Below are 26397 nucleotides of genomic sequence, written 5' to 3' on the forward strand. Positions count from 1 at the left end.
ACCCATCATCCCATTACACAGGAAACTGAGAATAAATGGAGAAAATTATAGCCTTGTTTTCAATATCTACAGCCCATGTCCTTTAATACGCACACAYATTTCAGCGCTAGACTCCTGTTTCTTTTATTTGCTTTGCATCCAATGAACTTAAGCTAACATTCCAGAAMACCAGGGACAATGTTTTCATTCATTTCTTTGGACACTGAAGGTTCATGCAACCTGACAGTGCTTCAGGTTGTTCTTCTGTAAAATGGGCACAATGATACTTAACACTTTCACACACAGCTACTGTGGCGCTTGGTTTCAATCTGAGTTTGAAACTTCAGATGAGATGTACAGTTCAGCTCCAAATGGTATTACTATTTGAAYTGAATCTGTCTCTGATTACTGATAACTTTGTCTACTTCATCATCTAACGTGTGTATATGTGCCCAAACAACTAACCAGACAGAAAATGTTTCGTCTTCATCCTTTCTTTGGCTCTCTATCATAGAATTACTTGTTTCTCTCTTCAAGTAAGAACTTCCCTTACTTCAGTTCACTGTTCCTTAGTATTTCGGCTCCACCATTTAGTTGGACATTTGGTGCACTTTAGGTTAGTGCTTCTATTGTAGTAAAAATACACATGTTGAACCAGGGTTTGCACACAGGCATATAAACCAGRTTTTGTACATTTTTCCATGTAAAAGTTGCTGAGAGAGCAACTACTATGGGAACCCTCTATACAAAAAAAAGAATCAAAAAATGCATGAGATAATAGCCTGTATTAGAATTCAACAACAAATTATTTTCCAAGCTTATTTAGAGAAGTCTAATCTGTAAACTGATCATGTTGCTATGGTTACAGCCAGGCTTAGATTTAGCCTTTAAATAACAATAGCGCACAATTACGGCAATGTGCACACATTGGCACACATCTAGGTACTTAAGGGGAGTGATCAATTGGAGGACAATGTATTTAAACCTGGGACAACTGAAACAAAAACATTCTTCTGCAACACTTTCCTGTGCGAGTGGTTTTTTGCATCCTCCTCTTCAGAGTAATAAATATCCTGATTACTTCAGGGTACTATGAATTCTGAAAGATAATTAACTGTCTCAGATTAATCAAAGAATGAGGTTTGCATTTAGAGATATGACCTTACTCATTTGAGYAGTTCTGCTGAATGAAATCAGTTGAATATTGGTGTCCCTGTAGCAGGAATGAGATAAGGTCCCGTATTTAACATGCAAACCCTTCTCTAGGAGCAGTTATGTACTGTGTATATGTRTAAATGTATGTATATGCAGATCATATACTGCCACAGGGCTCTTTTTGAAGTTACGAAAAGCTTAAAACTTTTCAGTACTGCATATCAAACACTAAATGTTTTCCACAGAAATATGTTCAATTTTTTAAATTAAGATATTTTTGTTTTAACAAAAATGTTCTCACATTTTTAAGGCAGTAGAAACCATAAATACATTCTTTTGGGATTTCAAAAATGGAAAAATATTTGATTCAGTGTTCTTTTTTCTATTTTCCTTATTGTTTATTAAAAGAGGGATAAAAGGAAACAAGAAAGAAAAAAAAGAAAAATAGTAACATACCAGAGAACTGCAGCATAATTTTTTGGAAATTCAAAAATTTTAAGTATTTCAAGCTCATTACAAGAAAACAAACAAAAAGCCTGAGAAATCTCCCTTGTTTTCTTTGTCATATATATATATATATATATTTTTTTTTTAAAAAAAAAAAAAGTATAAGCTTAGCTCTAGTTGAGTCCCACCTTCAAGAAATGGCTTTAGTCTCGCATCTTGATAATTAATAGGTTACGATCAGCTTCCCTGGAGATGCTATGCACAAATCTAGTAACCATGGAGGAGGAAGGGGCAGATGCCTCAGCTATATATCCTCATTTTAATGAAATCTTTTCCCCCTATTAGAATCTGGCCAGAGCATTGCTTGCAATAATTACAATGCCACTGTACAGTGTGGATCAGGAGAAGTTATTCAAATTGGAGAGAGTTTCTATGGACGGAAGACCCCTCACTACTGCGTATTGGAGACACCTCTCCAGTATGATATGGATGAAGACTGTACCTGGATCAGTGTCAAAGATGAGGTAGCAGGTAATATCTTGTTGCACTGCTTGTCAGAAGCATAGAGTAAGCATCAAATTTCCTGCTCCCTAAAATACTTTATCTTGGTTTATTTCAGTAGAGTCAGTGAGTGGGAAAGTGGGTTATGCCCGACATGAAGGGGGTTGCAAAGAACTTCTTACATGCAGGCGGTTCCTACAGGAGGCTGAATAGAAAGGAGGGACTTTGTGGGGAGCAAAACCATTCAGAGGAAAGAGGGGATGCATAGGAGCAAATGGAGCACAAGGGCATACCTAGCTCCTCTCCTAATATGAAGAAAATATGTAGATACACTGATTCCCTGATGAATACAACAGATAGGTTGGAGATGGACCAGCACACATGCAAACCATGCATACAAACCTAACCTCTAATAAAGAGGAGTGAGAAGGCTGGCACCCAGAGAGTTTCTGTGGGGACAAGTGGGCAGGAGGGAGCTGCCATCTCCTGCAGCGTGTTGAGTCTCAGCCTGCAAGAGCTACAGGGCTCCATTGCTTGTGAATCTAAACCTTGATTATAGCCTGTCCCTATAGTGATTCCTTGGGTTTCCAGCTGAAGTTAAACCAAACACATGACTTCCTCATTTTTTTACCCTCTCTAATTCAGCTGTATTCCTATGGAGTGGAATGGTGCTAAGGAAAAGCAGGTAGTCAGCAACACAATAAAGTAAAAGTGCTATGGGAGTTGGTTTAGATATCAGTGACAGGATATGGCCCCTTCCCACCTCTTTTTATTTCTGTAATCATCTTTTCTCTGAGCTGTTATGTCAGTCAAAGACAATAAACACCAGTGCATCTAAGATGGTCCTTCTTTCCAGGACAGTGTCATGGTCTCCAGGCCTGCCAGGTGACAGCAGATGGCACTTTCTTTGGAGATCCTTGTCCAGCATCTGGAAGCTATTTATTTATTCAGTACCACTGCAAGGAAGGTAAGTGGTGGGGGCTGTCAACACAAAAGCTTGTTCTACACTTTGCAGTAGCACTGTGACCACTACAAATTATCTTCAAAATAGCTGGTCCATCCTAAAGCAAGAAGCTGGAAGAACGTTCCTCTGCAAAAGGTGACCACTAACTATATTCAGGACACAAAAATATAGCCTCTCAGTCCTAGGTGACAGCTCCACAGGGTTTTTGATAAGGCTACAAAGCTGTGAAATTCAGACACATGAAATTATGTTCCAACAAGAATCCTGATCAGTACTTATGGAGAAGAATTGCCACTAATGTATTCAAACTGGCAGCAGTGTCAGCTCTGTTTTGGAGAAGGCCAGCTCTCAACAATGTATGAAAATTAATTTAATTATGCAAGAAATGTAGACAAACAATGACATCGAACTCTGGCATTACATTTTACAGGTCTGCATCTGGCTGTAACAAATACATGCCTTGTCTTTGAAAATATCACAATCACTTTGAATTGGATGCTCTCTCCATACTCTGGCAATCTTTCMTGCATCATTAACACTGGCGATGGACACACTATTGATCCTTACTACCCTCCAATGTAAGATATATCTTTTATTTATCAGTAGATGAGTAAATTTCACTGCCTGCATTTCTTCGAATGCTTCAATTCTCTTAAATGAGATGTTAAAAATTAATTAGACTAAGAACAGATCATATATACAGGACAGTTGGATTTTGCAGAAATTCATTCTGAAATTAATATACAATTTTATATCAAGCTGTCAACAATATTCTTTCTTCTGCTTACTGTAACAAGTGATTCCTGTTTCTTACTAATGGAATTTAATACACGTCATAAATGCAYGAAATTATTGAAAAACTTTCAATAATTGACAAAGAAATGGGCAAGCATTACTTTTCTCAGTTTAAAGAATATTTTTATATTTGATAACATTTAAAATAAGATAATGGAATTATAATATTATGGGTGTTATTTGTTTTATATTAATTCAATTAAAACTTTTTTTGCTGTTTATAAAAATCAGATTTTGTATTATCCTAGTGCTCCGAAAGAAAGTATATGAATCTTACCTGTCTACTAATGGAATCCTGATTGACTGAACTAAAAAAAATAAGTAAAAAGTAGAAGGAATGAAAAACAAAAGTAGTAATGTACTACAAATAGTAGACATTCTGTGACCACTGTTATCACATAGTGCTAAAGACTTCTCAAGACAGTCTTCTGCAACAAGTTCTCTTTGTATCCTAGGCTGGTCAGCAATGTCACGCACAGATATTCATCTCCTGGAGAGTTTACTGTTTTTGTGGAATGCACAACCAGTGAATGGCATGTGACAGCTCAGAAACGGGTGACTGTTCAGGATAAGAAGGATCAACTTAGCATTACTGGGTGCTATAGCCAGTATGAATCTGGGAACAGCTCTCACTGCCGGACACTGTATGGAAAGTTGTTATGGATTCAAGTAGAACTCAATGGAGGAGAGGGTAATTATTCTGCTTGTTTAAATGGCAGACTAAATATTATGCTATGCATAAGAAAAACAAATTTTTATGTCACAAAACAGTATCTTTTCTAGCAAATGCTTTCCCTGCAGCTGTTTCAATCCTGCAACTGAATGCTCCGAGCCTTATTGGAAGGGGTTCTTTCTCAGAGCTGTTACAGCACTTGACATGAGCATAAACCCTTTTTCCCTCTGCACAAAGCTGACAAAGCATGAGCATAACTTTAGTCATGTAAATCCACATGAAGCCAGTAGGATTATTTCCATATTTGAAGTTAAGCATCTGCAGAAATGCTTCACTGAAMGAGAGCAAGATGATTCCACACTGAGCAGGTCATATTTGCTGACATATATTTAGTTCTCACTTCAAGCTCCAGGAATCCACATACATGCTTAAAAGATAAAATTCAGTAGCACATGTTTGAATTCTCTTGACTGCCTTAAGATTCCCATCAGGAAATACATGTGATAGACGTTCATAGGGAGCCCAGAGGGACACAAAAGCAGATGAAGCAAATCTATTCAAAGCAACTGCATTGCTGCAGTGTTCTTCTAACTCCTTTATAAATACCTGAATGTTGAACAAAACAGCTAGAATTGGATGGCCTGTTAGGCAAGCTGTGAGAAATTCTGAATTGTCTTTTTCCAGGTGATGAAGTGACCTACGTTATACTAGCAGATAACATGACACTCATTGAATCCAGTGCAAAGGAAGGAATTGTTCCTCACAATCTGACACTCAGCTGTACCTCTCAAGAGCTCCTGGGTCCAGGGATACATCAGCTGGAAATCCGAGCATCCAGCAACACAACCACATCAGAGATCTCCAACAGCGTTGCTGTTCACTTAATTGAGCCAATATCTGGTCTTCAGGCTGAATTAGCTTCTCGCACTCTGGAGTTGGGGGAGAATTTAGAGATAAATGTCTCTGTGTCTCATGGAGCCCCAGAGAAACTGAAGTTTGAGGTTGTGGGATCTAATGAAACACACTCKCATGAGGAAGACAGCTCTCATGGGGAGCCTCGAACATACAGCATACCTGTGTACTTTGAAGGTACAGCATGCTGACATCTTCTGTCTTTCTAACACAAATAAATGTGTAGAGGAGTTCATATATTCCATCACAGCACCCCTGGCTGGGGGGCAATAACTTAGAGCTGAATTTGGTAACTTTTTTAACTGCTCAAATTTGATCTGCAGGAGCGTATGGACAGAACAGTCTTATTGACTTATAACCAATATAAAAGAATTAAAATGCCAAATTGTTCTTCCTAAAGAGACCAAAAGTGAGGCTTCTCCTGAATTTTGCAGTAAGAAAGACGAAGTGAGCAGAGTTCATTTTTTTCATGGCCACATCYCTAATTTGAGTACAAATGATGATATCTTCCTGAATCACAGTGTTTTGCTCATGTTTATTCGTTTGTTTAATTTCCAGTTTATACTGCCCTGCATTTTACACTGCAGTAATGAATGATCTGAGTTCATTAATGCATGCAGATGACAAAGAAAAGGGGAGCTCCCTTCCCATCTGTGCATCTCTCCAACATGTAGTTTTTGCTGAACTTACAAATATGCTTTATAGTTATTTTTCTTTATGACTATTAAGAAATCAAGGTTTTTAATACATCAAATTTAATATATGGGATTAGAGAGATTCTCCTTAAGAGCTAATTCAGTGGCAAAGCATTAAAAAGTTTTCCTCTAATGAACTATTCAAATTTCATGCCAAAGCTGGAGCAACAGAAGCTAATTATTATTTCATTTTATTTTTCATTCCTAGAAAAGCCTTTCAGTGGCAGTAAATTCATCAAACCAAATAACTTAAAAGGAAAGAATAGGATTTTCTTTATGAATTGGATTTTATGTCCCAAACAGGATGGTGCACTRCTATTTCTAATTGACTATGTATCTTCTCTAGGCACTTTCCTAGTAAAAGTGGTGGCCATGAATGCTTTCTCAAACATGAGCATGGATATTGGGCTCATCAATGTGCTGGCAAATAGTTCCCTTAAAGAAGGTAATTGCATTATCCTGACAGTATGATTTTTGACCACATAAGTCATGTTCTGCAATCAGAGCATTTTGTGGAGTGTTTAGTGTTTATGGTTTGCATCTAGTAATTGCTTTCCTTCCAGCAACAGCTCTAAAAGCTTTTGTGGAGGCTTGTTTCTAATGAAGGCATCTTCATGGATTTGAACTGGTCATAAATCAGCATCACACTATATATGTTACATACTACACATTTGCTATTTGTCCTAGAAATAATTAGTGAAGTTTGCAGCCTGAGACATAGCTATGAAATAATGGAATATCTGCATCACAATAATCACATAATTTGCTGTCAGTAGATGCTTCTAGATGGCTCACTCTTACATTTACAATAGCAGATTATACCACAAATAAAGTTACTTATTAATCCTATTGAGACATTTCCAGTGCTTCCCTCAACTTTGCTTTGTACATCAATTGAACTCCATCACCATCTGTTAATTTATTTTGATTGATACTATTATGATGGAAGAATTAGGATCATCCTTATAGTATGTTACTAGCTTGTTGTTACAGTTTTATCTATTTTAACAAGACTATTTATCACAACTCAAGAGTCTGATTCTTACAGCTCTGCCTTTCAGATTGACTGTAGTCAAATCCTGAGTGTTTATGTCATGCCCCTGTGTCACTGAGGACTGTCTGAGAGCTCTATAGGTAGCACTAAAGCATTCTGATCTTTTTTGTACTAAACAGATTCTGCAAAGCTAAAAGGCAGCACCAAAACAAATACCCAAAAGACAAATGTAAGTATTATTTAAAGTTTTTACTTTAAAATTGAAATGCTGAGAAATTCTTCTTGGTGGTAGAAGTGCTGCATTAAGTATTTATAARAAGTATTTGTGACATACTGCATTATGGACTTTATTTTCTGTGCCACAGAATTGCTAGATTTAATTAAATCGTAGAATTGCTAGATATAATATTTTGTTATGATCCTGAAGATCTAGTTTTTAACTATAACTATAGCAGACAGATGTCTGTCATAGGAGATGTCCTACTTCAAAAGAAGATGTCATGATTTATAGACTGGCTGTAAGACTGCATTACATCAAAGGAATATCAGCCTAATTCAGAACAGGGTTCATAACAATTTGTTGCGCAAAATGACAAATTCAGTTAAATTATTCTCTTTGTCTACAGCTGTAATGTATCTAATTCTGACCAAAAAAGTGATTTACTAGAAGACAAATTATTTTACATTGTTTAAAAGTCTCAGTCTAAAAGCATAAAATTAGTGGAAATTAGGTTTCTAAGTACCTGCATTAGTTTTGAAAAGGACAGTTGGGCTACTAAGCCACTTATGAGTTTGGGAATATTTTGCCATATATTTGTCTGTGCCATCTGCTTCTATTCGCATATTACCTATGGTCAAGGAAGGATCATTTAAACTGCATGTAGCTCTCCATACAGCGACTTAGGGCATAAACTTTTAGACTTTCTTAGTTACAAAGAAGTAAGATATATATGTGTTTATACATGCTACTGTCTTAACTGGAACATTTACTTATTATTTAGGATCACAAAAGAAAAAACAAAATCTATATTAAACCAAGTCGTCATGTGGATCCTTTCACAACTGTTACACTTGGCTGGCCAGACAACAATGATAATTCTAGTTTCCTCTGGTCCTGTGGTACGTGCAGTTCCTAAAGCTTTTCCATCAATTACTGCTTGCTGAGTGACAAACTCATTGTCATGTCAGATCAGGTGGTGAAAATCTGAGTAAAGGATAGTTTAATCTCTGCCTGGCATTAAAAAAGTTTGCTACTCACTGTAAAGGAATAATGTCCCTCTACTTCACTCTGGTTTAACAACCAGCTATTTATGGTATATAATATATATGTGGCATAGCATATATATRTGTGTGTGTGTGTGTATATATATGGCATACATGTAATATATCATAGTTCACAGTGTTATCTTCTCCTAGCTTTCAATTTCTCCAGGTCTGCCTGTCCTAAGCCCTCGCTCTCGTTGCCAAAAACTAATCCCAAGTGATTTAAATAGTTAGGCATTTGCAAGGAACGTGCAATTATTAGCAATAATTAGCATCAAACATGAYGCAAAAGCATTTATAGCTGAGAACTAGATTGGGATTCAGGACATCCATGTTCTGTCCCCATCTTTATCCCTAACCTCATAGGTTACTTTGAAGAAGTCAGTCTGAATTCTGGTTACCCACTCTGTAAATTGGGCAAAGGAAATTTGTTTGCTCTGTAAAGCTCTTTGAAAGCTATGAGAGGTAGGACCTTTATGAGAGACACAGAATGTTATGAATAATCTAATTATAAAGGAAATGTTTGCACAGGAGCTTGCTGGCCTGAGTGGAATGAATGTGTGCAGCAACAGATAATCCTAATCAATCAAACCGAAATGCAGATCCCACCTTCCTGCCTTCCTCCTCCAAAGTCAGCAGTGACTGTGAGAGTTACAGTCCAAAATCATGGAAGTGAAGAGAGGCAAGATGAGCAATGTCTGTATGTGACTGCAAAACAAGAATTGCAACTAGAAATCAGGTCTGATTTTAAACCATAGTATTCATTATTTAATATTATTATTGCAAAATCCTAGCGCAGGGCTGCAATTATCATTAATAATAACGTTAATAAAGTGATAATTTACTGATCATTGTAAATATATAGATTCCTTACCAACAYAGGAATTAAAAAACAAAATGGGACTTGGTGTATCTCGAAGTCCAGACTCCTGCTAACGCAGACAAATAAAGAACACAACCCTTTTGTAAACTGAAAAATGTTCTTCTCAAAATCAATATTTTTTTTCACGTTACTACTTCCTTTCAGTGCTGGTGATTTACAGATGTGAATCTAACTGACATGATTGGTATAAAAGCCCTAAGAYATGTCTGATATTCCTACTGGACACCCATATACACCTTACTGCCTCAAAAAAACCCTGGTCTTTGAGAGTTTAGTGCCTCACGGCATTTCACTGATCCAATAATATAATCAATCCAGAAGTCAAATAGTAGTACCTTTCAGCTGAGAGCCTGAATCAGTTTTGGAACACAAATAATTTAATGGTTGTGGGCCTCAGTCACTGTTGAAAATGGACTAAAGGTTGCTAAATTCCTTGCTTTAAAATTAAATATTTTTCTATTTGCATGCCACTTGTCTCATGTCCCAGGGCTTGTGCAGATTTTCATCAAATGAGAGTAAAACAATCTGCATCATGTACCATGACATTTCATACAGTTATTACTCATAATTGCTATCTTACCTCTTTACAGGTGTGAGGCAAATTGCAAGCCAGTGAATGCTAGCAAGGAAGTTGTTCTGAGTGTCTCTGGACAGAAGGATTCGCAGGCAGTATATTATAACTGGTATTTAGATAACACATTCCAAACCAAGGTAAGTGCATTTTATGAAATACTGCACAAACAAAAATAAGCAGCCAGCCAGAGGGAAAGCCATGTGGCCTCAGAGCAGTACTTTGTCACATTGCTTGGAAATAAAGCTTTGGTAATAAAAAGGAAGACTGAGGTGAGGGGGTGCCAGGTTTTGGGAGGGTTATAACAGAAGGCACCTAATTGACACCTCACTCCTGACAGTGAAATGTCTCCCCACAGCCATGGTAAAGGATTATTTAACTTGCAGCTAGTACTGGTGATTGTATATGTACAGATAGGAATGCAAATGCACACATGCTTTTTATATAGATTTTTATCTGTATGTCTTAGGTTTCTAATCAAGTACCTATAATAAATATTCATGTGAACTAACTGATATCCCATCAATATACTGTTCATTCTCCCAGGGCAGTATGTCTAACCACACAACTATAGYGAAATAGAGAAACAGAGGCAAAAGCTCTGTCAATGTTGAACAGAATMTTGTTCACCATATTGCTTGCAGATTTGGTGAAATGTCTAACTTGAAATTGCAACAGAAATCACAGCAAGTAGCCTCTACTGAAATCTTCTATCTGATTTTCTAGCCCATACCCCTCCCTCCAGTCTGTAGCCTGACTGGGTTCCGGCAGAGCTCTTTGAATTTGCTTCAGAGCAACAGATCCATGTTGACAATGAACAGCTCTTTCTTGCAGACACATGGAGAAGCTTTCCAGATTAAAGTAACAGGTAGGGGCAAGCAGGGGTTTTCAGACTCCTGCCATCCTGACATCACAGGGGGCATTACACGGATAGAGCCTCGCTGACAAACAAGAAGTTAAATTATTCCGTAAGTTGAGTGCTGTTATGTTACATGTGGGGTTCTTTAAAATCAGTAAGAGCTAAGTTTATTGTRGGCTGCTGTGCATTAAGACAAATGCAATTACCGTAATCCACTGCTAATAATTTTGTTAAGGCTCATTTGGAAATGATGTTATGCTAAAACTTGATGGAATAATACAGCTTTACTTCATAAAGCTAACTGCCATGTTGTCTAGTAGTTYTTTTCCCACTATGGCTTATTCAGCAACGGGATTTCATTTCTGATTAGGCCCATACTGATGTCTCTGGTGCCTGAACAAACAGCACCATTACTAGAATAGGTAACATTAATGTCTGAAGAGCAGCGCTCCCACGGGATGATTATTTCTGACATTCTGCTCCCCGAATTCCCAGCAATGAGTCAGCGTGGATACGGCGAGGAGACATACCTTGTCAGCACGGTGCCTCCGCCCTCGATCCCCAAATGTGCTGTGTCTCCCAAGGAGGGATCAGTGCTCACCACTTTCACAGTCTCCTGCAGCACTTCTTGCTTAGTGGATCCATGCCAATCCAGTCGTAGCAGGCAGCTCACATACTGCTTTTATCTGAAACCAAGTAAGTCCGGAGGTGAACTGTTTGACCAACTGCTTCTCTACGTTTCTAGCAAGCGCTGTTACTGCCTCTAGCAAGAGCAAAGGCACAGCCTGCTTTCACTCCTCAGACAGGCTAATAACGGGTCAATTAATCAGGCCTGCACGGAGCAAGCATACTCACAGAGAATAGGTAACTCCAACTGTCTCATACGTAACTCCATCTTTCTTATTTCAGATACTCTCCTGCACTGTGGYCCAGATCCTGAACTCTTCCCAGTTTATCTACCACTTGGAGAAGAGGAAAATAATTTCATTTTACATATGACAATTACTGTTAGCAACAACTTTGGTGATACCGTTCAAACTAATGCTTCAGTGAAGGTATGCAGTAAAATTACTTTCTTTCAAGGTGTCTCAAATTGATCCTTAAACCGCGATTCACTTTCAGAACCTCCTGTTTTATACTTTTACTTCCCTGTGGCTGTGCCATAATTACCATTTTTCCTGTCCAGCACTACACTCTGTGAAATCCAGACTCTTTCACTGTTCTTTTGTCGAGGACAGAATTTAAAAAGATGATCTATTTGGACACTGGGCAGCATAAGCTATATTTAGTAAGTCTGGAGTTACTCTCTGTGGGCTGAAAGAACTCCCGGCTACCGTCCCAGTTTCCCGGTAATGGGATCCTTATTAGCCACCAACAATCGATGTATTTCTGCTTCACGCTCAGAAGAGCTGCTCGTCACTGTGCTGCTTTTAATGGCAATCCATGCAGTGAGGTTTGAAAAATGTAGGGTTGAATTAGGCTCTGTTTCTTCTCTTGCACAAATTTGCCAGTCAAGTAGATGAAAACAGAGTCATCTTAAAAAGATGGCAGTTTTTCATAGATTGAATTGGAATTGAGCTATTTTCCTATATTTGGACATTTTTAGAGATGATTGATTGTATCTGAGAAGGCAAACATCAATCTAAAAGCTGGGAACAATAGCATGAGTCTGGTCCAAAGGCATAAATCAGTGACACCAGTTCTTAGGCAGGAGACCCAAAAGGAGATCAGAGATGCCTGGAAAATTTAACTGAAAATAAACCGTCAAAAACTGGGGAACACAAATGAGTTTTCTGTCCAGCTCCAGCTAGGCTATCAGTAAGATGATCTGGAAGCTRTGCAAAGGTGATTATAACAGCCCTGGCAATGTTAGGGGCATATCTGATTTCTCCATCAGGTTGGACATGCAGACATGATCAACGGGAACCTGACCCTGCAGACCATTGTATCTGAGAAGGCAAACATCATTCTCAAAGATGGAAACAACAGCATGAGTCTCTTCCAGCTGTATAARTCAGTGACTTCAGTCCTTAATCGGGAGACCCAACAGGAAAGTCTTAACRTATCTTTACAGACAGACACACGAAAAGAGGTCAGCCAGACACTTGTTTTCTTGCAGTACAGTGTAATATAATGCACTCTTCATATTCTTTGACAGCTCTTGAGGAATAGCAAGCTCCTGTATCACCTCCTGAAAAAAACAGAGGTTTCAAGTTCCTATTCTGTCTCAGTGTTTGGCACAGGTTTCAGGTATTTTTCACTACTTGCCCAAGCAAATGATTTTCCTTACAATCCATCTGTAAAAGATTTCTTTCTCAATTGTTATTCCATTATTTTATCCCATGGTCACTAGCTYTATTGCATTTACACTGAGACTGATGGAATACAAACAGTCTTTAGTATGACTAAAGATGTTTAAAAATTGTGAAATATCTCCCATCACCATATGAGATCTTTCAGATACGAGAGTGCCTCTTCTGGAATTCGCTGCAATTTCCTTAAAATTGACTTAGCATGAGAGTGTCATGACTTTTTGTTCAGTTATCACAGCAATCATTTGTAGGGTGTTTGTGGGGCCTTCTAGTGGATGAAGGTGTAGCTGGCAGCTGGAGTAGGGAATTGGGGACTGGTATTCCTGTGTTATGTTCCCTTAATGAGTTACTCAGTGATTGCATGGCCCGACAAAAAGTCAGAATTTGACTCTGCAAACCCCTACAATCCATTCAGATCAACAGAATAAATCCTTTAACATTATTAACCAAAATTAAGAGATTAAACTAATTTGGATAGTATTTTTAAACCAGAAGTTAACCTGATTTTCCACAAACAATTTAAATGTTGCTAGAATGGCCTTTTCTATGGGAGAAATATCCTATATAAGTTTCTGCAAAAGTACTAGATGGCAAGTAACTTTGTTCTTTTCAGTTATGAGCTTCTGTTTCAGTTTTAAGCTTTTATTTGTACAGTGCTTTGAGTACCCCAGATGAAAAGATYTAGAGAAATGTAATGTATCCTTCAATTAAGATTCATTATTTGAGTAAAATCAATCACACATGGCTCTGTTTCTTTGGAGGTGGCAYTTATACAGTAATTCACATACACAAGTACAAATTCTCTCAAATAACTCTCCTAGCTGTTAATAGATGTTAAGTGTATAAATTCTCTGAGTTGGGAGGTAACATAATAGTCGTGATTTTACAGTAACTAAGGGAAGTGGCATCTTGTTAGTAGAGCTAATATTAGTTCAAATGATCCTTGTTGTGAAGTATTATYCTACTTCACAATTTACAGCAAACTAGGCTTTCAATGTGTAGCACTACTTACACAGTCTTAATTAGCGTCTTATTCCTTTGCCTAATTATCCCTTTTTTTGTCCCAAGCTCCGAGGGCTGATGCTGACAACTCTGTCTGCTGTTAAYGTAACATCAGTACAAACTGCTCTTAAGATGTCAGAAGTATTGAAAGAAATCACTTACAGGAGTGAAGAGCTGTCTGTCTCAGCACAGGTAAGAAGAAATTAACCTCGGATCTCCTTACACAAATGGCACAGACTCTACTGCATCCCACTGACCTTGGAAGAGTGTCAATGCTTTACAGCTACCTGTTCTTTACTCAGTTTTTAAACCATACCAGCCTGTGTGTTGTGACCAGAAGGGAATGCRTTTTCACTGTTTGGAGTGAAAGAATCTGGACTCACAGAGTCACCACAATCCAGACTGTGACCGGCTGGCCAGTTACATTCTGTGACACAATTTCTAGTAAGAGGCATGCTAGACATACAGTTTATGTCTGACTTCTGTCTTACACAATTGAGCCAGACAATGTTTTGGGAGCACTTCAGCAGTGTGTGGTTAACTTAGGCAAGACAAAGAAATTGCTCAGATTCTCCATGCACTCTACATTGAGGCTGCTAAGAAATTGCAGATTGTAGGAATGAGCATGTCCAAGCTTGCAATAAATTTGCTTGGCTTCCTCATCACCTTAGGCTAAAAGCTTTCACAGTCCCAAAGCAATCAACGGCCGCATTTGGGCACAAAAGAAAAATCATAGATTCCCCTTTCTCTGGCATTTAGCATAGCACAAGGCCAAAAGTATTACTTGCTGATGATCTAATATGCTTTGTGAAAAATAAGATTGAAATGCACTCGACAATACATTTTTTGGATTCAGCATCAAATAGAATAACTTAATTTATTACATTATTGTAACATCTAAACTGTATCTTGGCCAGGTGTTTGACAGATAAACTTCCTTCAGATGTTATTCATTTTCTTTACAGATTGCATCTGTAGAGGCAGGATGGACTTTTCAAGTCTATATTTCATGTTAGTATACCATATTTAGTACCTCATCTTTACTGATGTTTGAGAAGCACAAATGATTATAATTAAAACAGCTTTGACCACAAAAAGTCCCATCAGATTACTTATGTTTTAATATTCAGTAAGAGCCTTAATGAGACCGTGTGTCACTTCTGTCATTTGCAGCACCAATACACATAAACTTTTTGCCTTATTTCCCATGCAGGTAGAAGCCAGTAATACTCTAAAAGATGTCAGTGCTTTGTTGCTTACTGTAAACACAGAGGAGAGCAGAGATGATCAGAAGCGAAAGGATGCAGCCAGCTATCTATTTAATGCAGTTAGCAATGTGCTTAAAGCTTCAATACAAAGTAGAGCTGTGAATACTTCAATGCCAGAGGCAGAACAGGTAATTTTGGTTTGGTCCAATTTCTAGTGGGCTCTGTATGAATACTTGCCTGCTTCAGAAAATTTTAAAGAGTTCTGCTGCCTCTCATATTTTTAAATTGACACTGGATGGGGTTTATTGTGATGCCATAATGGAGTTAAATTGAATATCAAAGTAAACTTCTCCCTGGTTAGTCCTGTTGGACTAAACAGTCTGCTGATGAAAATCATAGAATCACAGAATCAGTAAGGTTGGAAGAGACCTCTGGAGATCATCTAGTCCAACCTCCCTGCTCAGCAGGGTCACCTACAGCATGGTAGACAGGGTTGCATCCAGGCGGGCCTTGAAGATCTCCAGAGAAGGAGACTCCACAACCTCCCTGGGCAACCTGTGCCAGTGCTCCGTCACCCTCACAGGGAAGAAATTCCCCCTCACGGTCAGGCAGAACTTCCTGTGGTTCAGTTTGTGCCCATTGCCTCTTGTCTCGTCACATGGGATGACTGAGAAGAGTTTGTCCCCGTCCCCTTGACACCCTCCCTTCAGGGGCTTACACACATTGGTAAGATCCTCCCTCAGTCTTCTCTTCCCCAGGCTGAAGAGGCCCAGCTCTACCAGCCGTTCCCCAGAGGGCAGRTGCTCCAGCCCTCTAATCATCCTTGTAGCCCTACGCTGCACTCTCTCCAGTAGCTCCATGTCTCTCTTGTACTGGGGAGCCCACAACTGGACACAGTACTTAAGATGAGGCCTCACCAGGGCTAAGTAGGAATGCCAGAAGCCTCTTAAGATTTTTTACATTTAAAGCTGAACAGGGCAGAGCGCTGGAGAACACAGAATCAGTGTAAAGCATCTAATGGATGATCAGCTGACTGACTGTAATAAGATCTTTTCTAGGTGTGATTCTACCCTTACAGATCAAGGAAGCCACAGGTACTCAATATTCACAATTGGTTCCACTACTCCAAATGTGAAATCAGCTCCCATTGGTATTCAAACTTCTTCAGAAATCATATTCTGGTTTTCTCTTCAGAATTATGCAATGTGTTTATTTTGTCTTATCCTGTCCTATTTATCACAGTTGCCTTTGTGTGCTTCCTGTGCTGAAGATTCTTTAGCTTTCATAAACTGTAGAGCATGATATAAATCTAATTTGAGAGAAAAGGTTATGAACTGTTAGAAGTCCTCCAGGAAAACACACTAATAATACAAAATTTATAAGCAGTTAGGTCTTGCTTTTGCAAGTAACTAAACATCAACATCTAAAGCTAAAGGACATTAATGTACACAAGTGCATGCACATTTTGCACAAAATTGATGTTATGTTTGTAGTTCTTCAAATTTCAATGTGTAGGAGTTTTAAATGTTAGAAATCTTTTTACTRGAAGATGTATTTATTTGTTGTCTGTAATGTTTCCATGAGAATTACAGAAATGGAATTGTTTATGAGAATAACTTTCTTTGCGAGTAACAAGCACATCACTGAGTACGCCAGCTTTACAAGAAACAATAAAAACTAGTATTAGCTCATAAAACAAGGTAAAAGCAAATAATGTGAAATTTGCTAATTCCAAGGAGCTTTGTTACAAGTTTCCTCCTCAGTAAGTTTTCCATCCTCCTTTTCCAGAGTTCAGTGTCATACCAGCTCTTGAATACAGTTGAAAATTTGCAGAGTGCCCTTCTGTTTGGGAAAGAACCAGATGATAAACCAATGGTCCTTACCGCCCCTTCTGCCACAATGTATATAAACAGGTAATAATAATAATAATGTTTCAGTGATGTCCTTCTGCCTAAATGCCTAATAGTTCCTCAGATTTTCCCCAAATATTCTTTACATTGTCATTAAATGGAGCCACACAAAGACTGTAGCATAATGACAACTTCAACAGTACAATGAGGCTGCAATTACTGATTGCAAGAACACCTTTGACTCCAGTTAAYTTCAATAAAGCCGTCTTAGAAATTCTCATGCTGTGTCATCTCTGACAAGAGAAGAATTTACTACTATTCCTGCATGAGGCAGTAGCCACTTACCTTTGAAAGCATGAAAAACTCATGTCATTCCAGTTAAGGTATTTTTCTTTTACAAGTTGCCAATACTGACATGTTACATAGAATTGTAACCAGCTTGGCAGGAGCAAACATAATCATGAGGAGCCTGAGAAACATTTTCTTATAATCATCCCTAAATTGTTCACCAGAACCTGACTCTCATCTACATTTAACTGCACGTAAAAATCAAGAGCTTGTTCATGGAGACCAGGTACATCTTTCACATAAATACATCTAAATAGGTAAGACTTAAAATCCAGATATGCCCATTCTGCCTCTTTTTTGATGATTCTGTGCTAGTGTTTTGTGTATTACTACATCAGGGACAGATAATATATTAAGCATTTAYTGGCAGTGTTAGAAATAATCTACTAGACAAGTTATACTTAGGAAGTGAGGAAGCATGTTCTCTAGATATAAAATCTATATTTTTAATGCTTTTTTCTGTCTTCATATCTTTTTGGTTTTTTTTTGCTTTTGTCTAATTGTAACTGTGGACAGATTACAAACAGAAAGCATGGATGAGATATCCATCAACATCTCCAGTTCCAGTTCTGCCAGCTTCACTCTCCCACCTGCTTCCTCCCTTAGTCTTTCAGGATTTGATGATGAAACAGTGGATATAAGGGCAAGTAAACAGATGTTACCTGCTTTGATCTGACCTGCAATTTACTTCCGTAGTCCAGTGTTTTTAGAATCTCTTCTCCTTTCGCAGTGAATACACAAACACACAAGTCAGCCCTCCAGTTATGCCAACAAATTCATTTTAAATTTTTTTCATCACAGAAGTCTTCACTTTTCTTAATTACATGAGTTTGGTTCAACAAGCTGATGGGGACTGAAGGCTTAAATTCCTCATCCCATCAATCCCTCACATACATTCTTGATTCACACTTGCACAACTAGAGAAGGCAATGGAATCAATAACTTTAAATCCACTTGCCATTTGTTCACATCTATTGCTCTGAAAAAGATGCAACAGCTCAGAGTCCATATCATCATTAAATTCAACAAGCAGCTGTCCTTTTTCCTCCCAGCTAGAAATGAATCAGTTTGAGGGACTCAAATCCTGCAGGAGACAGAAGGCCTGTGAGTCTTTTGATAATAATGTTATGTCCCTCATCTGAATTAGGATGCTGTTTTTTCCCCTCAGAATAATAGATCGCATATTATTATGATATTTTTATAACACATTTTCTAAAGGCCTCTCAGATTGATTTGACACTTTAAGGAACTCCTACATGCACCTGTAAAACATAGTTTTTTCCACTGTATCCTGCCTTTTCCAGCTCTGCTAAGACATGCCCAGAGCCTATTGAAATCAGTGGAAATGCAATCATTGTCTTACCTGARTGTTAGGAGAGGCTCCGGGTGCCTTTCATTGTACTAATGACTCTGACATACTCTTCTGTGCATTTCAAACATAATAGAAGAAAATTTTAGTTCCTAATTCCAAGAGAAGTGCCACTGTTCAGCTTTGATGAACTCACTTCATCGGAGACTTATACAATTGCATTTTGATCTGATGTCTAAAAGGCAAAAGGATTACAATGAATGGAAAGCAATAATCATTGGTGTACACATAACATATACCTCAGTAAAAATCACTTTCAAGGATTATATTTGGTCTGCTACAGAGATATGGGCAGCTTCATATATGAATCTGGATACAGACTTCTTTTAAGTTGAGTACTGTTTGGGTCTGTATTCAACAACTTAGAATGTGAATATAATGAAATATTAACAATAGCTCAGAGTTGATTGTTAATGTCTTGCTAATAGATGGTGAGCTTTGCAGTGAATCCCTTTTTCTCCAGTGACGCCAGTTTTGATGTCAGTGGAACAGTGGGAGGTCTAAGTCTTACTGGTTTGGATGGCTTGATTATACCAGTCAGCAATCTCAAAGAAAACATTGAGGTAAACTGCAAACTTCCTATCCCTCTCCCTTTCTTTCCTGTGTTCTTCCTTTGTAAATAAACTGTAATTTTTGTTATCTTGGGTGTGATGATTGTAATGGCCATATTGTGTTTGTTACCACGTATAATGGGATCATGGTGCAAGTATTTGTGTTGGAATGATCTGTGTGGTTTGAAGAATAAAATAACAAACAGTTCCGTCTTTTTTTAAAAAATGGGTATCTTACTCTTCATTTAGATGGATGTGAGAATGCTAATGGTTATGGAAAATGACTATAAATTATGGTCATCCTGAAGCAGAATGTAATGTCTGATTTGATCATCTAGCAACTGTATGTTCATGTTAGTACTGATGGGCTTCCTAGCCCATGTATAAACTGACATCTAAATGATTCATAGATGAAGTTCACACAACCAGTGTTTCAATTATAATCAATTATAGTTATAATCTCACCTCTCAGATCATAAGCATACCAAAGATCACAAAATTTGTGGTGAGTCTGTATAGATTTGAAATGGACTTTTCAGAGATTATTTGAAAGAATTAAGAAAATCCATTCATGAAACAAAAATTCATTAGAGAAGCCTATCTAGGATAAGAAGCCAATGTTGCTGGCCACGCTTTCCCTATGTTGTGAAAAAAGATTCTCTGGCATGTGGCTTTATTGTGCTCGTAGATAACAGAAATAAGGTGTTCTGMTGTATTCAAAGCTGTATCTTTCTGTTTAAAAATAGATTTTGCTACCAAGGCTTTCAGCAGCTCAAGAAGACAGGATTCTTTTGAATCTAGGCAATGTTAGTGCTTTCCAAGTCAATGTCACTTCAGAAAATACATCTATAGTGATCCACCTGGAATCTGAACAAGACATTCAACTAATACTCTACTTAGGATATGGTTATCATCCAAATGAAACTAACTATGATATGAAAAACCACTTGTTCTGTAAGAAGACTACAGGAGGTAAGACAAGTTGCTAGTGACCTTGTTCATTCTGGGTTTATGGGCTCAAAAGACCAAGCCATACCTACACCCATGATCCATAGCAAGTTAAGGGCACTCCCATAATACAGAGTGCTCACCCACAAATTTGCAGGGCTAGCACGTGCAATTTGCAACGTGAGCCCTGACCACGAGTTTAGGAAAGCTAGAAAGAAACTGCTCAAGGGAGTTTCAATCTGCCATGCTCTAATATTCAGTGTTTACTAAACAGGAGCAAAGAGTGTGATGCTTTGAACAATGAGTTGCTAAGGATTATTTGACACCTGTTTCATTTTGTCAGTTCATTTATTTGTTTATATGCAATAGAGCCATATACTTCCAAATTAACATTTCTTTATACACACTGAAGCTCAAATATTTATGTTCAAGGTGAGGAAAATGCCTGGGTTCTTAGTCCAGAAGAACTCTTTTTCAGAGAGGGCACTTATTATTTCATGGTTTTACAAGAYATGGGAATGGATTCTACAGTCAATGACAGGCTAACTATAGCTGTCACTTCCTTCGCATCCCGCTGTGTATTTTGGGATGAGCACCAGGGGAACTGGAATAGCTATGGATGTCATGTAAGTAGAGAGAAACAAAACAATGTTATAATAATGTTTATATAATACACTTCAAAACCAGCTCTTATGATCACAGCATTGTAGTAAAATAACAGTTTTGAACTGAGACCATAACGTAAATTCATTTTGAAATGTTTTAATAAAATCARGAAGTGAAGTTCAATCCAATATAAAATGACATTTCTACTACTTTCTTGGGATGTGTTTCCATGTAAGAAGAAACAGAACCATTCTGACAAGGCTGTACTGTATAATAATGTCTATTTCTAGCGAGATAGCAAAATGAATATTCCCTATTGGAACTTGAGCAATTCTTTCCTATATAGCAATTCTCACCACTAACTGATAAATCTCAGTAGTCTCTTTAGTTTGCATGGTAAGTTATCTAATACTCTGAAGCCAAATATCCAGAATGTTTTATCAGGAAACTTTTCTGGTTTTCAGGTTGGACCAAAAACAAATCCTAGAAGCACACAGTGCCTCTGCAATCATCTGACCTTCTTTGGGAGCTCCTTCTTCATCATACCCAATGCCATTGAYGTTAGCAAAACTGTAGAGCTATTTGGTACATTTGTGGACAATCCTGTGGTGGTGACAACTGTAGGATGTATCTTTCTGGTGTATGTGCTTGTAGTTATTTGGGCTCGAAGGAAAGACATCCAGGATGATGCCAAAGTAAGTCTTCAGATAAAGACTGAATGTATTTAGATCAATTCCTGCTTTGCCTGGCCTTCTCTCTGGAGGACATGTTATTCCAAGCACTTAGGCCAGACAATAGCCCATCCTTCTGTAAGCTGAAGCCCCAAATGACATGAGGTCCGAGAGCTGGTGTGGATGTTCCAACGTCACTCTCAGCATGTTTCTTAGAATATTCATAAATCCTCAGCTATCAGTGAGTTGCTTATGTTAAGTTTTGAAAATGAGACTATAATAAAACTGAATTTGCTTTGATACTCAGAGTCCCCAAACTTTGTTCATTTCTTTGTCTTTCTGCCTACCTTGCTTCTAGGCATAGCTTAAAATATTTTTTTTCTCCTGGGGAAAATTTGAACAGAAGTGAAAAGGCTGATTTTATTTAAATTTTCTTTAGAAATTTCAGCTTTGATTTTTTTTTTTTTTTTTTTTGTTTTTTTACTGAAAAAAAACCATCTGGGAAATACAGATTTTTGTGTGTGTGTGTGTGCAGTATGTCATTAACCATCATAATACTGTTTTAATAGGAAGTCTTCAACCAACCCTACTCCCTTTCCTTTTACTATATGTTTCCTGGTAAGTATATGTACTGTTCACAAGATGAAAAATTCCTATCCACAGCATTAAGGCAGCCATACTTACCAAACTGCTAACCCATTGCTTSTATTATGTCACTCCACAGGTGAAAATCACAGTACTGGAAGACAATGACCCCTTTGCTCAGTATCGTTATCTTGTGACAGTTTTTACAGGGCACCGCCGAGGGGCAGCCACAACCTCCAAGGTACTTAAGGAACTGTGCATAATACAGCTTATGTATGCATTAATAGAATTTAATGAATAATGAAGCAGTATAGACTAGTAAACAGGATGGCTCAGATGCAACTTCTAAGCCAGAAAGTCCTTAAATTTGATGAATCTATAGAGAGTATGTCAGAGTATGTCACACACAGAATTCTGAGATGTGCTGGTCTTCAGTCTGTCCTTCTATTCTCCAGGTGACGCTCACCCTCTACGGACTGGAAGGAGAGAGTGAGCCACACCATCTAACTGATCCTGATACACCAGTCTTTGAACGTGGAGGAGTGGATGTTTTCCTACTCTGTACTCTCTTCCCTCTTGGGGAACTGCAGAGTATTAGACTATGGCATGATAATTCAGGGCACAGTCCATCCTGGTAAGTGTATGCAGGGAAATTAACTAAAGATCCACAAAAATATTTTTTATAATGATAACATTTTTCCTTTTCAAGTGCATAACAAAATTATCCTTTTCACAATTCTAGAAAGGAAGGAAGTGTTAGTTTCTCTTTTTTGCAGATGAATAGATCAAATCATAATTTAAACTGCAGGACCAGAAATGCCTCTCATATACTGTGTCCAGTATATATCCCTGCTATATCCTCATTCTGTGCTGGGACAAAACTTCTGTCAGTACTCCCAAAACATACTACAGAAGCTATGGAGTGAAATCCAGGCACAATGATCAGACGGGAGAATGGTAACATCCTCTGGATTAGGTCACCAGTCTGAGTACTAGTATTTTGGGGCTCACTGCAGGGTGGGGGGAAGTGTTCAATGCCTTACAGTTTAGACACAACCAAAGAAGCCAAAGGCCAGAGTTTGTCCTCCATATTCTTGTTGAGCCCTGAATTTCATACCACTCAGTAACATGTGAACATGCCCTGTACGTTTTTCCTATAGGTATGTGAATCGAGTGTTGGTCCATGACCTAGCATGGGACCAGAAATGGTACTTCCTCTGTAACTCTTGGTTAGCCATTGATATTGGAGAATGTGTCCTTGATAAAGTGTTCCCAGTAGCTACAGAACAGGACATGAAGCAGTTCAGGTAAATACTCCTGCTTTACAGACTTTTTAGCTCCTGAGAGTAATCAGTTTGAAAAACAAGTATGCAAAACAGATGAAACCCCTAGGCTAAAATGAAAACAAGGGAGGCCTTTCCCTTGACTTCAAAGGGTCTGGACAAGGAGAAGAGGAAGGATGTTTAGCTAAGTCTAATTGTTGCCTTAATGGTAATACCACAGTGGAAATGCTAGTATTAAAAAAGGATAGTCTGACAAGATCTACAAAAACCCAAGCACCTTATCTTCTATGTTATTTCCCTTAAAATTTATACAAAAACTGCTTATGATTAGGTTTTCCTCCATGGTGTGGCTAAAAGGAAAGGATATAAGTAGTTTATATGACTATTTCATGCAAATCAAGCCATGATACTTGATAATTTCCAATAGTTATTATTTCTTCTGATAGTGCCTAGAGGCACCAACAGGTCAGCACCCCAAACTACAGCTTTATTATTCCTTCTGCTTTCTAAGCATCCCCTTGATTTCCCCCTCCTCTTTCACAGCAATCTGTTTTTCATGAAGACCTCCAAGGGCTTCCAAGATGGACACATCTGGTACTCAGTTTTCAACCGCTCCCCACGAAGCTCCTTCACAAGAGCCCAGCGTGTGTCATGCTGCTTCTCACTGCTGCTCTGCACCATGCTGACTAGCATAATGTTCTGGGGAGTGCCAAAGGATCCAGCAGAGCAAAAAATGGACTTGGGTAATATCCTAATCATTGCTTGGGCAGGGAAATAGACTGCAGAATCTAGAAGCAGGACAGTTAACAAATGAAATTTTTCATAAGAGAGAGATCTGATGATTCCTGGGGTTATTCTCACTCCTCCTCTTTGTTTGATCTTGAAAGGTAAGATCGAGTTCACATGGCAGGAGGTGATGATTGGCTTTGAGAGCTCCCTCCTCATGTTCCCCATCAACCTGCTCATTGTGCAGATCTTCAGGAATATACGATCTCGGCCTGCCACACAGGGGAAAGAGAAGAAGCCAGGCAAATGCGGTCGTGTGTCCCCAAGCCTACCTCCCACACGTCAGGTCACCCAAGCTGTCTCACTCACTCCAGAGGCTGTGATAAAGGCAAGTCCTTGTGGCTGCTCCCCAAAGCGCTCTGCACTGCCCTCTGCTGCCACACACCACCTATCTGCAGTGTAAGAGCAAAAATCTTTCCTGTCAGATGCCCTTCAGATTGGCCACAATTATAAGTGAAGGATGCACTGGTGCAAAGCACTCAATTATGCATCTACATGGCAGTGGGAGGGAGRGACTGGCTAGAGGCATCCACCTTCAGGTTATATTCCTCCTGCAGAGGACCTCCTKACGTCAGCAAGATCTGCCTATGTACATCTCAGGTCCTTGCACGATCACGGACCAAAATCGCTGTGCTCAATGGTTGAAAGCAAGCATTAAGCAGGACAGTGAAGATAAAAGATACCATAGTCCCTATCTTCCTCATCTTAGGTCCTTAGTTAGGTAAACCACTTTTCTGAATCCTGAAAGCTGTCCTGCTAAATCGAAATCAGCCTGTCACAACCAGCCTTATAGGACGTGCTATCTCCATTCTTGAGACTTCAGCATCCTGTGCACTCCCAACCAGTGATGTCTTCAGATCACATAAGGTTTGCACTCTGCAGGCAGAGTCACTGCCATGTTGCTGCTGTCTTTTCTAGGACATAAGGAGAATTGCCAACTCACTGTTTAAAATCCTGAAGACTCCATCACTCACCTCAGTATCAGATCTTGGAAAATCAACTAACATCAACACCCTTTTGGCATTGGTTGAGGACATCATCTGCCAGCAGAACAGAACTAGACATGAGTTTTATGATGAGAGTAAAAAGAAGGATGACCCTGTAATTGTCACAATAGGTGCTGTAGATATACAAGGTAAGTAACACAATGTGACAGTCCTGCTGAAACTTGTGCCGTGAAAATGATGATGACCACTGGATGTGATGACCCAAGCTCTTCTTATATTCTATCTTAAAGGCAATTAAGTGAAGATACCATGAAATCTTTATTTCCTATGCTGTAGAATAAAATGTTAGCTACCAGCCTGGCTTGGGAGAAGGATCAGTATCTAACAGCATCAAGACTCTTAAACATGAGTTGCTTCACATCATTTTGTCCTTTGCTTCTTTCTTGCTAAACCTGTGTTTTTGATCCTTTCAGTCTGATTCTTAACKTAGGCATTGATCTATTTTCAATTAAACAATAGTAGATGAGTGAACAATCCCACTGATTTCATTAAGACTTGCATTTGGCTTTTCCAGTGAGTATAACAAGCCACAAATCGCACAGGCAGACTATAAACAACATTGCACTTGATCTCATCTGACTTCTGTATTAAGGTTTTAAGACCTCTGTCTTACTAAATTCCCAGTTCCCTCCTGGTATGTCCAGCCTGTCCCTGCAGAAGAGCATTAAAGCTCCATTACCAAAGCTGCATTTACATGTCCCTTCAAATGTTACTGTGCATTGTTACACTGATAATCTTGGGCTCCAACTCTGTTACTTTTTGTACTGAATCAGATTTTAATTTATAGATAGCTATGCTGATTTTTTTTTTATTTACTTGCAGAAAAAACAAGAAGCCCAACTCCAGAGAAGGGAATGTGTGAGCGACTGAGATACAATGACTATAACCGCTGTTTGTACATGCAGCTCCAGCATGTAGAGATGGAGCTGGAACTACTGGGGCCTCATAAGTTTCAGATGCCTCAGAGTTATACACAAGCTGTTCGGCAGGTTCAGCACATGAAGAACCTCCTGGAGAGCCGGATCTGCTCATCAGCATCCATTAGTGAGAGGTAACCTAGTTCTCATCTCATTTTCAGTAAAAGTAAATTCAGGTCATGAACTCAAAACTGGCCAGGATGATGGAGCTCAAAGTAATTACTACTTAAAACTTGCTGARTAAGCATTACTATAGCTGTAGA

General features: G+C 38.6%; 1 protein-coding gene across 1 annotated transcript in view; it reads left to right on the forward strand.

Annotated features, from left to right (window-relative positions):
- The window catches only part of LOC146595059 (polycystin-1-like protein 2), a 42629-nt gene that overhangs the window by 2801 nt on the left and 13431 nt on the right, over positions 1–26397 (forward strand). The window contains 30 exon segments of the mRNA XM_085306474.1: positions 1927–2112; positions 2939–3049; positions 3477–3624; positions 4297–4532; positions 5199–5603; positions 6468–6566; positions 7295–7344; positions 8117–8234; positions 8910–9117; positions 9852–9972; positions 10559–10700; positions 11187–11387; positions 11601–11746; positions 12589–12783; positions 14072–14197; positions 15219–15401; positions 17002–17126; positions 17928–18054; positions 19209–19343; positions 20078–20303; positions 20712–20905; positions 21350–21580; positions 22281–22382; positions 22597–22775; positions 23302–23448; positions 23968–24170; positions 24173–24203; positions 24205–24538; positions 25129–25345; positions 26040–26268. Of these exon segments, the coding sequence (XP_085162600.1) occupies positions 1927–2112; positions 2939–3049; positions 3477–3624; positions 4297–4532; positions 5199–5603; positions 6468–6566; positions 7295–7344; positions 8117–8234; positions 8910–9117; positions 9852–9972; positions 10559–10700; positions 11187–11387; positions 11601–11746; positions 12589–12783; positions 14072–14197; positions 15219–15401; positions 17002–17126; positions 17928–18054; positions 19209–19343; positions 20078–20303; positions 20712–20905; positions 21350–21580; positions 22281–22382; positions 22597–22775; positions 23302–23448; positions 23968–24170; positions 24173–24203; positions 24205–24538; positions 25129–25345; positions 26040–26268 (5155 nt within the window).

This window comes from Rhea americana, unplaced genomic scaffold (genome assembly GCF_003343005.1).
Source record: "Rhea americana isolate MKP2758 unplaced genomic scaffold, rheAme1 scaffold_24, whole genome shotgun sequence".
Classification (NCBI taxonomy): domain Eukaryota; kingdom Metazoa; phylum Chordata; class Aves; order Rheiformes; family Rheidae; genus Rhea; species Rhea americana.